Source organism: Pongo abelii, chromosome 2 (genome assembly GCF_028885655.2).
Source record: "Pongo abelii isolate AG06213 chromosome 2, NHGRI_mPonAbe1-v2.0_pri, whole genome shotgun sequence".
Taxonomy (NCBI): Eukaryota; Metazoa; Chordata; class Mammalia; order Primates; family Hominidae; genus Pongo; species Pongo abelii.
Genome location: NC_085928.1, coordinates 24,660,098 through 24,677,204, shown reverse-complemented (window position 1 = coordinate 24,677,204; position 17,107 = coordinate 24,660,098). Strand labels below are relative to the sequence as shown.

Below are 17,107 nucleotides of genomic sequence, written 5' to 3'. Positions count from 1 at the left end.
GGATCTGCTATCTTTGAAACAGAAGTTTCTATAATTACAGTCTTCAAATATGCACAATTTGGCAAAGATTCTGGGAATCCTGGCACTCCTTCTAACCATATGTCAGCCTCCCCAAGCCACTTTTGGCCTAAGGTATCTGATTCAAGAATAGTTGGTGATTGGAAAGAAATATGAGAGGTAGGGTAAAAAATAACCACCCAAAAAATATAGCATAAGTTTAATTTGAAAATTCCCCCCCAAATGTGCTTATGTCATTCCTAATTATTTCATTATTCCTAATTATGTCATTGTTTCAGTCCTAGTTATTTCATTTCTCTTTGAGAAAAAAAATCCCTAATAAAAATCACTGATTTTTAGCTTATGTCTATTAGTAATAAATAAATAAATAAGTAGGAAAATCAGTATGAATTAAAGATCATTTTGTATTTCCAATTAAAACAAAAGAGGGTAGTGAAGACAGAAATATTAGATAGTCCCTTCTAGCTTGATGTATATACTAATTAGAAAAAGAGGCAAGCAAAACATTAGACTCTGCTGTCTTTTTTAAACCAAGAGTTGCCTGTTATGAATAATCTTCAAAACTACAAATATATAAATGCCTCCCAGTGACTCAAAATTGAGGCAGTTGATATTTACTTATATACACCACTACCAATGGCTGGCTGCTCCCTACTAGCAATATTCCTTTCTGGCTCCTCTTCTGCCAGTTTCTTCTGTCTGCTACTTCTATGATTCAATACCCATATTGTCCTTATTCCCCATGACCCAGTGCTGACAGAGATGGCCCTTACCCTATGACCCACCTCACCCTGACCTTCCTCACCGAAGCCCTCCAACCACTGTTGTTAAAGCCCTTATGAACACAGCCACCTCATGAGCTTCTAATCCCCAGTGACAGTGCCCAGCTCCTTCTATCAGAAACTTGACAGGAGCTGCCTTGGCTCTAGAAGGGGTAAAAGAAAGTGTCTACCATCACTGGAACCAGCATTTGAAGCTCTTTTATAAACCCTCCCTAGCTAGAATTTAGACTTCCTATCTCCCCCAGAAACAATGAAATGAAGGTTTAAGTTACCAGGTTAGCCCACAAAGTTTATTTAACTTATAAAACTCCTGCACTATAAAATACAGACCTTTGCTACTCAAAGCGTGGTCCTCAGACTAGCAGCACTGGCATCATTTGGGAACTTATTAGAAATGCACAGGTCCTACCCTAGACCTACTCAATCATAAACCACATTTCAGCAAGATCCCCGGATGATTAATATGTATATTAAAGTCTGGCTTTAATAATCCTTTAAAACGTTATTTCTGGACAGGTGCAGTGGCTCATGCCTATAATTCCAGCACTTTGGGAGGCCGAGGCAAACAGATCACTTGTGGTCAGGAGTTCGAGGCCAGCCTGGCCAACATGGTGAAACCCCACCTCTACAAAAAATACAAAAATTCACCAGGTGTGGTGGTGTGCACCTGTAATCCCAGCTACTTGGGAGGCTGAGGCAGGAGAATCGCTTGAACCCAGGAGGCAGCGGTTACAAGGAGCCAAGATCGTGTCACTGCACTCCAGCCTGAGCAACAGAGTGAGACTCCATCTCAAAAACACAAAACAGGCTGGGCGCAGTGGCTCATGCCTGTAATTCCAGCACTTTGGGAGGCCGAGGCGGGCAGATCACGAGGTCAGGAATTCAAGACTAGCCTGACCAACATGGTGAAACCCCGTCTCTACTAAAAATACAAAAATTAGCCAGGTGTGGTGGCGCTTGCCTGGAATCCCAGCTACTCAGGAGGCTGAGGCAGGAGAATCGCTTGAACCCGGGAGGTTGCAGTGAGCCGAGATCACGCCACTGCACTCCAGCCCAGGCAACAGAGCGAGACTCCATCTCAAAACAAACAAACAAACAACACACAAAACAAAACAAAAAAACCACCTCATTTCTATAGGAAAATCCATTCTATGTCCTCAAAAATTAACTACTCATGAGTTGAGGGCCAATACTCTTTTATGAGCCATTTTAAAAATAAAAATATTTTCAATTAACATGTGGCTGTGTGGCAAACATTCAAGTAATATTAATTCTATATTTTATACCTAAAACTTCATTCCTAACTTAATCTTAGCTTTCCTACACATTTTATCTTTGTCCTGTTTTCATTTATATAATTTTCCTTTTATGCTGTCTTGTATTGTATGTACAACAGACTGATAAATAACTTGGACCTATTGTATTGAGGACATGCCAAACATAAGCCATCTAGCCTCAAAGCTTTCTAGGATCACTTCTGAAAAGAAGTTTCTTAAGTTGCCCAAGCTAAAGTTCCTATTTAAATTCCTATATGTCCCTAATCAATCCTTAAATGGTACTCACAGAAGTCATGTCACTTGCACTTTCTTGTTTGTTCAACTCCCGTAGTCCATCCCCTTGCTCTCCTCTGGGATCAATAATATTATTCTTATGTGCCTTAATAGCTGAATTCTGCAATGTCAAATCAGCAATTCGTGTCATTATGTCCTTTCTTTGTATTAATGACTCATTTGTTCTCAGCTGCTGCCCATCTCCCAGTACTGGGAGCTCTTCTGAAAATGTGGGGCTTCTTGACTGTTGAGTGTTGGAATGGGAACTGCAGAGGGGCTGTGAGAGGTTAACAAAAGGCGCCTGAGTTTTGTTCTCCAAATCTTCTCCCATATGAGAGACTCTCCATCTCTGAGTGAAGAGACGATTCTCTTCACTTGAATTCTGACTGTCTGTATCAATAGGTAAGGTCTTCTCTTCCCAATTTTGTTCCTTCTCAATTATTTCCACAGTTGGAAGAAGTCGTGGAGCAGGACGAGTTTGAACAGTCCTTCTCAATACTATAGATAAGAATTTAAAAATAACAAACATGTATTATTTTCCCATAGATTGGCACTATATATACTCATTTCATTAGCCCACCATGGTAGTTAGAAAAGTATTTCAGTAGAAGCGTTTGGCTTCTGAATGCTTAAACTATTTTCAGCAGAGAACACACCAGCAATGCCACCCCTCGTAATCAAATACAGAGACTTTTTACATTCCTTAAAGCATTTGTTAGTACCCTTGTGAAAAACCATCTGTCAAGTTCACATTTTAACACATATATTAACTCACATCTGGGAATCTTGGGGAATGAGGAAGTGGGTATAAGTACCCAATTTAAACAGCAGATAGCCAGGAAAGGCCTCTCTGAGGAAGTAAAATTTTTAAATGATTACATATGTAATAGGAACTAGAGCAAAGGACATTACAGGCAGAAACAACAACCTATGTGAAGGCTCAAAAAACAGGAAAGAGCAAAGATATGAGGCCAGCCTACCTGTAACATAGCAACAAGGAGAGAACTGGAAAAGCAGGAGATTAGAGACGTGTGCAGTGGCCATTTCTGGCAAAGCCTTTTAGACCATGTTAAACATTTTGTAATTTAATCTAAGAGCAATGAAAAGCTAGAGAAGGTCTGGCAATTATTTGATTTACATTTCTTAAATGCTGTGGATAATTGGAGGATAGCACAAATGGAAGCAGAAAATCCAGGAAGCAATTGCAATAGTCTAGAAGAAAAATGATAGTAGCTTTGACTAAGGTATATTGGCATTAGAGATGATGAGAAGTAAATAAATTTGAGAAATATTTTGGCAAAGAACTGAGAGTAATGAACTAGAAATGGGGAGTGAGAAAAACACACAGATCAAGATGACACATATCTTGAGTGGACAGTGATCACATTTACAGAGATGTTGATGGCAAAAGAATAGACTTAGAGGAAGGAGTGCTTATCAAGAACTTAAGATGTCCTATGATTCATCTGTGTATCCATCCAAGCAGATGGATACATGGGTTTAAAAATCAAGAGAGACATCTGGGCTAAGATATAAAACTGAAAGCCACTGACATTTAGAAGGTATTAGAAGCTATGAGAATGAGTGAGATTATCCAGAGAGAAGAGTAGAGGGAGAAAAGAAACCAGTATCAAGACATGAGGAACTCAACATGTAGGGTCAGGTAAAGGAGGGAAAAGCCAGCAAAGCAGACTAAAATGGAGCAGTCAGAAAGATAAGGAAAATATTACACTAACATGGCATCAAGGAAACAAAGTGGTTAATACCACTGTCAGACCTGGAAACATAAGGACAGAAAAATGTACCCTGGACTTAGTAACAGGGAGGCCACTGGAGCCCTTAGCAGAGTAGTTTAGGTGGAATGTCCTAATTGAAAGGAGGGATGCTTCTAGTTCAAGACTACAGACTGAGCATACATTTATCTCACCTCCTTTCATTGACAGCAAGGACATATAAAAGGAAATAAACCCATAATCAGTAAAGAGAATAGTCTGGGAAGAGAATCATTAGCAAACAATATATTTCAGCAAATCTCTGGAAGACTGGGAGTAGACAGAAAGTATGTGAAAGAGTACAACTGAACAGAAACCATACTCCAGAATACACATACATTAGAAGGAAATGACAGGTGAAAGCCAGTATTTGGTGGGGGGACCCTGAAAAGGCTACAGCCACCAAGCTGACAGGTACAGAGGAAGAAAGTGAGAAGTAGAACTGAAATCTGAGGAATTACTTGAAAATTTGTCTACTGTATACTTTTGCCAGTCAAACTGCTGCACGCTACTTCCCTGAACCATCCTTCTAAGCAAAAAATCAAGGATGGAAACAGCAAATGTGACAGCCCCAAGTGAATGGCTGGATCCTACTTACACACTCTAAAAGGAAGCCCATAGTTAGCAAATCATGCCCATATACACAAAGCAACCACATAAGGGAAGGTCTACTGGGAAAACAGACCTAGACTTATCTACAACACAGAAAAGAAAATGTATAACAGCTACCTATAATATTCAACTTATTCATTCTTAAATACAAACAAACAATAGAAGAAAACCAGCAGCACAAAAGAAAAAAGCCAAGACAGGTAAATAGAACAGATCAAGAAGAAAAGAAAATTCAGGTACAGAAGAAAACGGAAGAGAATTCATAATAGAATTCTAACTAGTAGCCTCAGAAGAGTTTCTGGAAGATACTGCATTCATAGTAAGTGTCAATGAAAAAGGACAGTCAGACAAGTAAGGGCTCTTGCTTGGAAATTAAAAATACAATTGACGATATTTTAAAAATCCAAAAGACAGGCTTGAATATAAAGTGAAAAAAACTTCCAGAATATAAGAAGGAAGATATAAGGCCAAATACATAAGAAAATCCCAACAATCAACATAAAATTTCCCCAAACTGAAGAAAGTCATATGTCTTCAGACTGAAAGGTCCAACTAGTGTCTCACAGTGCAAGAAGGTAAAAATCCATATTTAGACATACTTTGTGCAGTTTCAGGATAAAAACAAGAGATCCTAAAAGCTTTCTCAGAAAAAAAAAGTATGTCCAATATAAAGAAATAAAAGACATCTTATTATCAGACATCTCAACTGAACACTGAATACTAGAAACCAATGGAATAATGCCTTTAACTTCTCAGGAAAAAGAACTACTGACCTAGAATTCTTTAGCCACATTATCAATCAATCAAGTGCAAGAGAAAAATGAAAACATCTTCAGATTTTCAAGAACTCAGAGTTTACCTTGCATACACTTTTTCTGATTATTTCTTTCAGAAAATTGTGAAAGAAAAGCAAATAATAAGAAATAGAGTCCAGGAAACAGGTGATCCAATCCAGGTGTGCAATGATACCAAGTCCCAGGATGAGATCTATGCAGAAGGCTCAGCAAGCAATCAGTGAAGGCTGCAGCAGGTTTAAAGGGCTTTGAGAAGGTGTCTCTGGGATGAAAGCAGATTCCACACCACAGAAAGTATGACTAAAGGACTTGAAGATATGGTGAAAGTACATTATTCTTTTGTCAACAAGAAAGTAAAAGCAATTTGAAAGTCTACGCAAAGCAAAAACTGTACAAGAAAGTCACAGTATAAATATACAGCAAACTAAAAGAGTCTGAGCTCTCATAACATGAAATAAGAATTCACACTGATTTTCACAAGAACTTTTTCCTTTGCTTGGCACAAGGACTGGCAGTAACAATGGATTCAAAAAGAAAATGTAATGGTTATTTATTTGCTTTCACTTTTCAATATGTATATAGACAAGACACAGAAAACATAGTTGTTGTAATGGAAGAGAAGGTTAATGTAATCAAACTTAATGTGAAAGGCAAGGTATAATTAAGTGAAGGTGGGAGGTAGAAAACAGAGCAGAAGCAGAAGGGAAGGCACACTAGTATTCTATGTAGTGGAAGTCAAGAAATACTATCTAAAGTTAAAAAAGAAATAGAAAGTATTTAAAATAACAAAAAAAATTAAAAATAAAAACAGAACTATCCAGAGTAGAGAAGGGGGGTAGGTGTTATTGTGAATTACACTCTCTTCTTTCATAGGGACAGTCTATAATTATTGTGTAGAGTTGGTATCTCAAAAAAAGAGATGCAAAAATATTTTATATTAATTACAGAGACAATTACCAAATAAACAAAAATCGAACTGGGATAAAAATGACTGCCTTTAGGGGTATGTACTGTGAAAGTTGTCAGAATCAAAATGGAGTCATTTGGCTGGGCATGGTGGCTCACTCCTATAATACCAGCACTTTGCAAGGCCGAGGTCAGCAAATCACCTGAGGTCAGGAGTTCGAGATCAGCCTGGCCAACACAGTGAAACTCAGTCTATACTAATAATATATATTTAAAAAATTAGCCAGCCGTGATGGTGCACAGCTGTAATCCCAGCTACTCAGGAGGCTGAGGCAGGAGAATAGCTTGAAACCAGGAGGCAGAGGTTGCAGTGAGCTGAGATTGTACCACTGCACTCCAGCCTGGGTGACAAGAGTGAAACTCCATCTCAAAAGAAAAAAAAAATTCAGACATTTGTATCAGAGCGCAAGTGACTGTATCAGAGTCACTTTATCAGACACAAGTGACTGATAAGTGGAGCCTTAAAAAGCCAGGAAGGAAGGGTTCTCATGCACGTATGACTGATAACAAGAACTGTTCAAGAGACTTCAAAAACCAGAACCTTGCACAAAGGCCACCACAATCTTACACAAAAAATAATTCTGCGAGGACATCTGCCCAACAACTGCCTATCCAACCCTAGACTGATGCCACCCTTGTTATTGATCCTTGTAGCCAGGGATAGTTATCTCAAAACAACTTAAATAATCCTCCTCATTTCCCCTTTAAAAACTCTTGTCTTCCTTTACTTCCCTGAATATGCCCACCATATTCCCACTGCAATTCTCAATCTCAAATAAATATCACTTTCTTTTAGAGAGCCTTTCTCCGGGTTAAATTGACAGCACTTTTTTAAAAACCATATACAAATATGAATTAGAATGAACACTTTAAAATAAGGAATGAATGGGAGATCAGAAAATGAAATGAAACTGCACACCAATACACACAGACACACACACACACACACATACACACACACACTACTCGTTCAAGAAGCATGGCTGTAAAGAAAAGCAGAAATAAATCAATAGCTAGAGGAAAATATTTATGATGGGAAATTCTACAGCAATATTGTCCAATATGGCAGCCTCTAGCCATATGTGGCTATTCAAATTTAAGTTAATTAAAATTAAATAAAATTTAAAATTCAGTTTCTCAGTCACATAAGCCACCTATCAGGTGCTCACTAGCCCTATGCAGCCAGTGGCCACCATTCTGGATGGAGCAGACACAGAACATTTTCATCAACCCAGAAAATTCTATTAGACAAAGCTATCCTAAAAGGGAACTGAATGCTGATGAAGGGCCCTATGTATCACCCATTTTCATCTGCATATTCTGTTTAACTGAGTAATTATTTATATGTGAGTATTCCAAACAATGCTTGAAAAATATAATAAAACATCACCTATTCAAATACATATTCACAAGCAGCTGTCTGCACATTATAAAATAAATGGGCAGTTATTTTAAATACAGACTTGCTGAAGATACTAACAAAATGTTGTCTATAGCAATCCCTGACAAATTTGCTTAACAAGCATTTAGTACGGTTGTGATCAGAGTAAACATATTTATTGTAACTGAAGCCCTCTGAAGAGGAAATACTGAATCATACAATGATAAAGCTGGAGGGAACATTAAAGATAAAGAAATGTCTTCTCATTTCATAGATGGAAAAACTTAGGTCTAGAAAAGGTAAACTATCTGAGCCTCATGCCTCACAGCTAGTCAACGATAAACGGGCCAAGATACCAGCACTTCTGACTCTCAGCCTGGCACTGTCACCACTGCACCATACTGATCTGACAAATGCTACATCTGCATACCAAAACAGAATTTTTAATAGCAAGGATTTGCCATTTTCTTTAACCCCTGGGCTTCTTCGTGTTCTTTATTGGAAACATACATCAAAGTGCAGAAAATTGCACAAAATTTGTATGTCCCAATAATAATAAACAGTTATTTTTCTGTTCCCCTATGTAAAAATAATAAAAAAAAAACTTGTCAAAGAAATAATAATTCAGGCTAATCAGACCTGAATAATATTTTTCAAAAAACTTTGGAAGAGAGTTTAAGATGGTGGTTCTTTTTTTGACTAAAGACCTCTTTAAAAATGAAATAAAAATAATAGCTCCAGAAAAAAATGTACATGGAGACAAATAAATTTAATCTTCCCAACAACGAGGTAGTCCATGGAACTTCTGAAGACCATTCATGAACCCTAAGTTAAGAATCTTTGAGCTAAGAATAATACATTCTTAACATGTTTATTCAAAACTCTACCTGTGAGCTGCAAGAGTAACTCTAAAGCTATTTTTAATTGTCCATTAACTTTTATTATAAAATTCCCTCAACTAACTGAGCTGAAAACTTTTGATGAGAAAGAGGTGAATATAATGACCAGATGTCACTTACAAGACCCTTAAAGTCACCGTTTTCACCTTTCCTTAGTCTAACTTTCATTACTCTTTGGAGTATAATCTCCTGCTTCTAACTCTTTGAAATGCTCCTGGACCATAGGGACAAAACGGATTCCCCTTACTCTGTATCTTAATGCTAAGGACTCTGATTTTTTGATCTGAGTTTAATACTTACAATGTTTAATAAAATAGATATACAATAAAATTAATTAAATGTCACACATGACCACGGGTATGATACACATAGCATGAAAATTCTTCCTTCAGCTTAAAGGCTACGTGTGGTAATCAGTGTCTTTTTCAATTCTTTTTTTCATGTAATGGTGAAAGTAATACATTGCACAAATGAAACATAAAAAACAATGTTCATGTAACTTTAGAAGAAGACTTACCGTCCTGAAGAGGAGAGAATTTTAAGTTGCTCTTCTGCCTGGGTGGTGTTAACAACACAGCTGGCTCAAAAATATGTGCTGGAAAATTCTTGGCCAGATTCATCTTATCTGGAGGGTCTGGCACCTGAGACAGTTTAACAGGCAACTGTTCCTGTGGGAATTCAGCCACTTCCTCTCTGAACATCAATGGCACTGAGACATTGGCATTTACAACTGGACCCTCTGAAGAAGATGAGAAGATATTAGTACAATAGGAACAAAAAGAAACTATGAGCACATTTCAGGTATTTATTCTTAAATGCATCTCAGTACAGTGCAAAATCCACATGAATCAACATAGCTCCTGGAGCCTTCACTTTCTAGGCTGTATCCTCCTCTGCCAATCATTCATGGGCAGGCTCCTGCGGGGCCAGTACTGAGAAGAAGTTACTATTTTTGAGAAAGCCTCAAAGCCATAAAAAGCGAGCCACTTAGGGACTCCTAAAAAATCCTACGTGGCATTCCAGAGTTTGTCTTTTTCGTTTTTCCTTTTTTTCACACAGGGTCTCACTCTGTCACCCAGGCTGAAGTGCAGTGGAGTGATCCTGGCTCACTGCAGCCTCGACCTCCCAGGCTCCGGTGATCTTCCCACCTCAGCCTCCCGAGTAGCTGGGACTATAGGCATGCACCATCACACCCAGCTAATTTTTTTTATTCATTGTAAAGATGGGGTTCACCATGTTGCCTAGGCTGCTAGAATTTTTCATTATTTGTTATGGATAGCTTTTTAATGGTCATAACAGGTAACAAAATGGCTAAAATGGGGCATATTAATGCACTGACCTCCATATATAAGGCTCATTACAAAACAAGGAACTTCATAGGTCATGCATTATCACAACATAGTCACATTCCATATTATTTTAAAAGAGTTACAAGAGCTGAGACTCAGGAAGATATTACATAAATCTTTGGTCTCACCAACATAAATCTTTCTGACTTTTTCCACAGGCAATAACAAGAATTAACAATAATTCTACAATACATTTACTCCCAGCCCTTCTTACCTATAGGATAATTAAAAGCTTTCTCAGTAGTGAAGCTTAACTCAGATAACAGTAAAGCACTAACATATTCCTTGACTGAGATGTTAATAGCAACACTTGCCAGGTGTGGTGGCTCACGCCTGCAATCCCAACACTTTGGGAGGCTGAGGCAGGCGGATCATGAAGTCAGGAGTTCGAGACCAGCCTGGCCAACATGGTAAAACCCTGTCTCTACTAAAAACACAAAAATTAGCCAGGTGTGGTGGCAGGTGCCTATAATTCCAGCTACTCAGGAGGCTGAGGCAGGAGAATCGCTTGAAACTGGAAGGCGGAGGTTGCAGTGAGCCGAGATGGCACCACTACACTCCAGCCTGGGTGACAGAGTGAAACTCCATCTCAAAAAGAAAAAAAAAAAAAAATAGCAAGACTCCACCAGAAGACAGAGATCTGCCCTAGCCATTGAGTTTACCTCATGCAAGTTAAATTTTTGTCAGCCACTTCTTAGAATCCATCCTAAGAAAACGGTTTTAAATACATAAAACACTTTTCTTACAGATACTCATCAAAGTCTTACTTAAAACACATGAAAAACCCAAAATGTCCAATTCAGCCTATAGCATATGATGGCACATGAGATGAAGGAAGAATTTCAAAACAACACTACCACACATCAACAAAAGTTATGAATTTCTAAAACTCAGTATTTTTCTCTTTCCAAAACCATCTCTTCTGAATCTAGAGCACTGGGATTAAAAGTGCTAGCACTCTCATTGGTCTAGGTGTCCAGTGCTGTATGACTTTCTAAGTCATGACTTTGCTACCTGTATGACTTTGCTAAGTTACTAACCCTCTCTCAGCCTCAGTTTCCTCTAAGGATAACACCAATGGCGATAACAATAACACCTACCTCATCAGACTATTATGACACGAATTGAAATTATGCATGTAAGACTTAAGTATCTGGCATAGAGCAAGCATCCAATATTAGCTGGAAAAGTAGTGGCAACTGTAGTAGTGACAATACTGTACATGCATAAACAGTCAATAAGTCTATATAAGTTTAGAGATTTAAGGTTTGGTTTGTTATCTAAGGCCATTAAGTAGTCTAATGACAGTCTGAGATAGTAAGACCACATTCACCTGGACTGTCCATAACTCTTCTACCTGTGGCTCCGCTTTCTGATGCCTGAATTTCTTGTCTGTTATTTATCACAGGACAGTTCTTAATAGCATGTGTGAGTGATATCAGTTGCTCATCTGTTGTGACCATGTACTGCTGAAGTCTTGCCTGGGGAGGAAAACATATGAAATAATATTATCAGCATATCAAACATCAAACCACCACCTAGAAAGCAAACCACACAAAGGATATGTGTGTATAATATCATATCAATACATATCAAAGGATATGTATGTATAATATCATCATTTTAAATACTTCAGGAATTTGAGACTTCAAATTAAAGCAATGCTATTTATAATTATAAATATTCTAATAGTTCCATGATAGGGAAATGGTTAAGTAAATCATGAAACAGTAACTAATAAATACCCTGCTATAACAATAAGAATTAACCTTTCTACAGGGCTTTCCATTTACAAAACCTCTGCATATAGATGTTTCAACTAACCCTTAAGCTACCCCCAAGAGACACAGATACATGAGGTGGAGGAAACAATGAATATTACCCAGGCATTTAAACTGGTAAACATGAACAGCACAAAATTCTGTATGTAATTAATATAAATATTAATTACAACTTGATTTTTACACATGTGCATGAGAGAGATAACACTATATTTTATATATATGTATATAGATATTCTCATCTTTGTCTATATGTGTGTGTGTATACATATTTTTTTTAATATTACATAAGGGTTTTTTTTTTTTATTTAAAAGATCACCCACAAAATACCATACCCATAGATTTACTTTCTGGCACAGAGCTGAATGTGTTAAGTGTTTAGAATTCCATTCTTACATGTAAAAGTCAAACAGATTGCCCAGAAGGTTAGATGAATTTGTTTTGTTCTTAATCTTTTCTACAAGGATGATACAAGTAGGTCATCTAAAAACATCAGGTTTGATCTCTACCACATAATGCTCATCTAAGTTATGTATTGGTATTACACAAATGTTCCTAGAAGTAGAGAAGATTGCAGGTAGAAGGAAGAAAAGGAGAGTTCTATAAATTGCTGACACTCTGTAATAATGACAATGTAAGAAAACTCAAGGATGGCAGCTAGTAACAAACTTCTATCTAAGCATATATATATCTCTCATGTATGCTTAGAGAGATACAGACGTTTGATAAAAGTCAGGTGCAGCCAGACATCAGAAATATTATTAATAGTACTGCTGAATGAAGTATAGTAAACATTTTTATACCACCAGCCCAAATTTTTTTCCCAAATTTCACACTCATATATCCAGTGGCCTACTCAACACCTCCATCTAGAACTCAAATAGACTTCTCAAACTCAAGATATATAAAGCCAAATTCCTCCTCAAGCCTTCTTTACCTCATAAATGGCAACTTCATCATTTTAATTATTCAGTCCAAAACTTTGGAATTACCCTTGACTCTTTTCCAATATCCTCTACTTCACTCCATATCCAATAAATTAGCAGACTGCATTGGTCAGCCTTCAAAATATATTCATAACTTGATCACTTTTCACACCCTCTCCCACTTCCACCCTAGACCAAGCTGCCATGTCTCACCTGAACTATTCCAATAACTCCTCATGTAATATTCTGCTTTTTGGCCACCTACTCTAGTCCCATACTGTTCCCAAACTGTTTGCTGAGGCACCTCAGGGCACTAAAGTGAACTTACAAGGGCACCGGGGAAAATTTAAATCTTCAAGGGAAATAATGATGCTTGCCATCTATCAGACACTGGTGAACTATTAGCTCAGGACAGTTCACAGTTTCAATGTCAGATTCCATTACATTCCTTTTGAGGATGTCAAATCTTCTCACGCCTGGGTTTTCAGCAGCTGCTAGGTTAAAAAAACAAGTTCTGGAGGAAAATCAGTGTGGAACAGGAAATAAGAATGATTGTGTCCCACATGATTCCAAGCTTTGAGAAGTGGTACACTGCTCAAAAGGTACATATAACCCATTAGTAAATAATTGTAGTTATTTAAGAGAAAGTACTACTTTTTCTCAAACAGCCCCTCAGTTGTTAGGACATAGTTGTCTGGACTCAACAACTTAGTAAGTAGAACTGTTTTTGGCCTAGTAGAACTGTTTTGTTGTAAGACACTAAGGGCACGCGACCCAAGAAAGGGCACCAATCTCTGATCTAGTTTCAACACAGCTCAGAGTGATCCTCTTAAACCCAAGACAAATCACATCTCTTCTCTTTAGTGGTTTCCCATCTCACTCAACATAAAAGCCCGTATCTTTAACCAGCATCCAAGGCGCTATGTAATTGGGCTTACCTGATCTTGTCTCCTGCCTCTCTCTCTTCCTCATACTCTACTCTTGCCACACTGATCTCCTTGATGACTCTAAGCTCACCAGTCACACTCCCACTGCAAGACCTTCGCACTTGCTTTTCCTCTGCCCAGACTGCTCTGCTCTCAGCTACCCATATGCTCACTCCTCACCTCTTCCAGGTCTTGGCTCAAATGTCACTTCCTCAGACAGGTATGGCCCATCTCATTTGTAACTGCATCCCACCCCATCCTATGCATTTCCTGTGCCTTTATGTGCTTTATTTTTCTTCAAAGTACATATCACCATCTAACTTACTATACTTCAACTTTTTGTTTTTAGGATTTATTTAGAATGTAAGCTCCATGAGGGTAAAGTTTTCTATATTTTGTTCACTATTCTATTTCTTGTACCTAGAACAGTACCAGGCCCACAACAAAGATTTGTTAAGTAAATTAGTACATTTTAAAACTGCACATCTTCCCAGGAGAATTAAAAACATATGTTCTGCAAAAATGTGTACATGAATGTTCATAGCAGCATTATTCATAACAGACAAAACGTAAAAATAACCCAAATGTTCATTAACTAATGAAAGGACAGATAAAATATGGTACATCCATACAATGGAATATTATTGGGCAATACAAAGGAATGAAGTACTGATACATGTTAAACATAAATTAACCTTAAACATTATGCTAAGTGAAAGAAGAGCACATATTACATTATTCCATTTCTATGTAATATCTATATTAGGCAAATTCACAAACACAAAAAGTAGATTAGTGACTGCCAGGAGCTGGCGAGAAGAGAGAATGAAGAGTGACTTCTAAAGGGTACAGGATGGCCTGGCGCGGTGGCTCATGCCTGTAATCCCAACACTGTGGGAGGCCAAGTCAGGCAGATCACGAGGTCAGGAGATCGAGACCATCCTGGCTAACATGGTGAAACCCCGTCTCTGCTAAAAATACAAAAAATTAGCCAGGCATGGTGGCGGGCGCCTGTAGTCCCAGCTACTCAGGAGGCTGAGACAGAAGAATGGCATGAACACGGGAGGTAGAGCTTGCAGTGAGCTGAGATCATGCCACTGCACTCCACCCTGGGGGACAGAGTGGGACTCCGTCTCAAAAAAAAAGGAAAAGGGTACAGGATTTCTCCCAGGAGTGAGGAAAATGTTCTGGATTTAGATAATAGTGCTGGCATACAACTTCAAACATACTAAAAACACTGATTTGTACATTTTAAAAGGGTGGAGGACTTAATGGTATGTGAACTATATTATCAAATTTGTATGTGGTTTGGGTTTTTTGGTTTTTTTTTTAGAGACAGGGTCTCACTCTGTCACCTAGGGTGGAGTGTAACGGCAAAATCATAGCTCACTGCAGCCTCAAACTCCTAGGCTCAAGTGATCCTCCTGCCTCAGCCTCCCAAGCAGCTAGGACTACAGGCATATGCCACCATGCCCAGCTAATATTTTTATTTGTTGTAGAGACAGGTCTCACTTTTTTACTGAGGCTGATCTCAAACTCCTGGCCTCAAGTGATCTTCCCACCTTGGCACCCAAAATGTTAGGATTAAAGGTGTGAGCCACTGTGCCTGGCCCTATATTATCAATTTTTTAAAATTATACATCTATATCTAATGTCCATTAACACAAACATAATTTATCTTCTAACTATTACTTGTCTAGTCTCTTCTGGCTGATAAATAAAAGTAATAATAACTATCATATGAGAACAAAAAAGATGAATAAAATAGACTGTGTACACTCAAGAAGCACACAGTCTCAGTAACAAGTACACATATAAGTATAAAACAATTTGATAAATGCAATAATACCAATATCCAGACAGTATCAGAAGTGCACAAAGAAGCAAGGTGCAGTGGCTCATGCCTATAATCCCAGCACTTTCGAGGGCCAAGGCGGGCGAATAGCTTGAGCCCTGGAGTTCGAGACCAGCCTGGGCAACATGGTGAAACCCCATCTCTACAAAACATAAAAAGTTAGCTGGGTATGGTGGTGCGCACCTGTAGTCCCAGCGACTTGGGAGGCTAAGGTGGGAGGATCACTTGAACCCAGGAGGTCCAGGCTGCAATGAACTCATGCCATTGCACTCCAGCCTGGGTGACAGAGTGAGACACCATCTCAAAAAAAAAAAAAAAGTTCACAAAGGAAGAATGCTCAATGCAGCATGGAAGCAATAGGTTTTCCAGAAGAGAACTGTAAGTCTTTTAAAAAAGAAAAGGAGCAATTAGTCAAGCAGCAAAGAGGACTTTATGTTACAAATATGAAGATACTGTGAACAACTGTAAATGGCATCTGATGTGATTGCAAAAGGACTCCTCAAAGGCTATCTTCTGCTGTTTTGAAATTAAAAGTGGCTATCATAACACTCATTTCACATTTTGGATTAACTAGTGTAACACTTGTAGTTATAATTCAAATGTAGACTCTGTCTTCCCACTAAATAGTAAGTCTCTTGAAGACAGGGAGACAGTCCATATACTACTTCCAAGCTTCTACTATAGTACTTCCATGTAATAAATGTTCAATAATACCTACCACTGATGATAATAATGACTGATAAGTAATCACATCAACACAGTTAAACCAAAAGCAACTCTAAGAGAATCCAGTACATGTTTAAAGATGTTTTATACCACTGAACACATAAAAATTGGGATCTCATCTGGGTACCTGTGTAGCAGCGTTTTCTTCTCTAAGACGAAGAATTTCAGCTGTCAGAGCATCAATGAGCTCTCGATGATCACCTAATACTTGTTCCAGTTGTTGTCTTGTCTCTACTTCTTTACGTAGCTGGATCTCACTCTACAAAAAAATATCAAATAATCTTCCACCAATAGCATCACATGTTGAAAACTAAAAGTTTGCACTCAAAGCTGGCAAAGAAGATATTTACAAAGAAGCATATATTATGTGACAGTAATGACTAAGACTTTTATTAAAACGTTTATTATATTTAATTAAAGAAAATGTGCTGCTTTATCCTCTTCCCTTCTTTAAATAGAATAAAATGAACCAAATGCTATATAAAATTAAGTAACTACATTTTTTGTAAAAAGAAATTAGAGGGATATACATATACATATTATTTGAATATACACTGACCATCTCTAGAAAGATACACTGGTATCTGGAATGATAGTTGGCTATAAATAAGCAAACACGCTAGCTGGAAGTTAGTCATGAAAGTTAGTACAATCTGCTGTTATCTTTGAATTTCATAACATGTGACTATATCGCCAATTCAAAAATTAAGCTTGTTAAAATATAGTTTAAAATAAATGACTACAACTTTAAATGGTTTAACTTTGTAAA

The 17,107-nt window shown here is 37.8% G+C and overlaps 1 protein-coding gene across 11 annotated transcripts in view; it reads right to left on the bottom strand.

The window, feature by feature from the left end:
- SPICE1 (spindle and centriole associated protein 1) overlaps positions 1-17,107 on the bottom strand; it is a 61,293-nt gene that overhangs the window by 6,635 nt on the left and 37,551 nt on the right. For 8 of the 11 annotated variants that reach the window (XM_063721546.1, XM_063721543.1, NM_001131931.1 and 5 more), the window contains 4 exon segments: positions 16,466-16,597; positions 11,457-11,604; positions 9,292-9,513; positions 2,364-2,848 (listed from right to left, as the gene is read on the bottom strand). In XM_063721546.1, coding sequence (XP_063577616.1) covers positions 2,364-2,848; positions 9,292-9,513; positions 11,457-11,604; positions 16,466-16,597 — 987 coding nt within the window. 11 annotated transcript variants of the gene reach the window in all.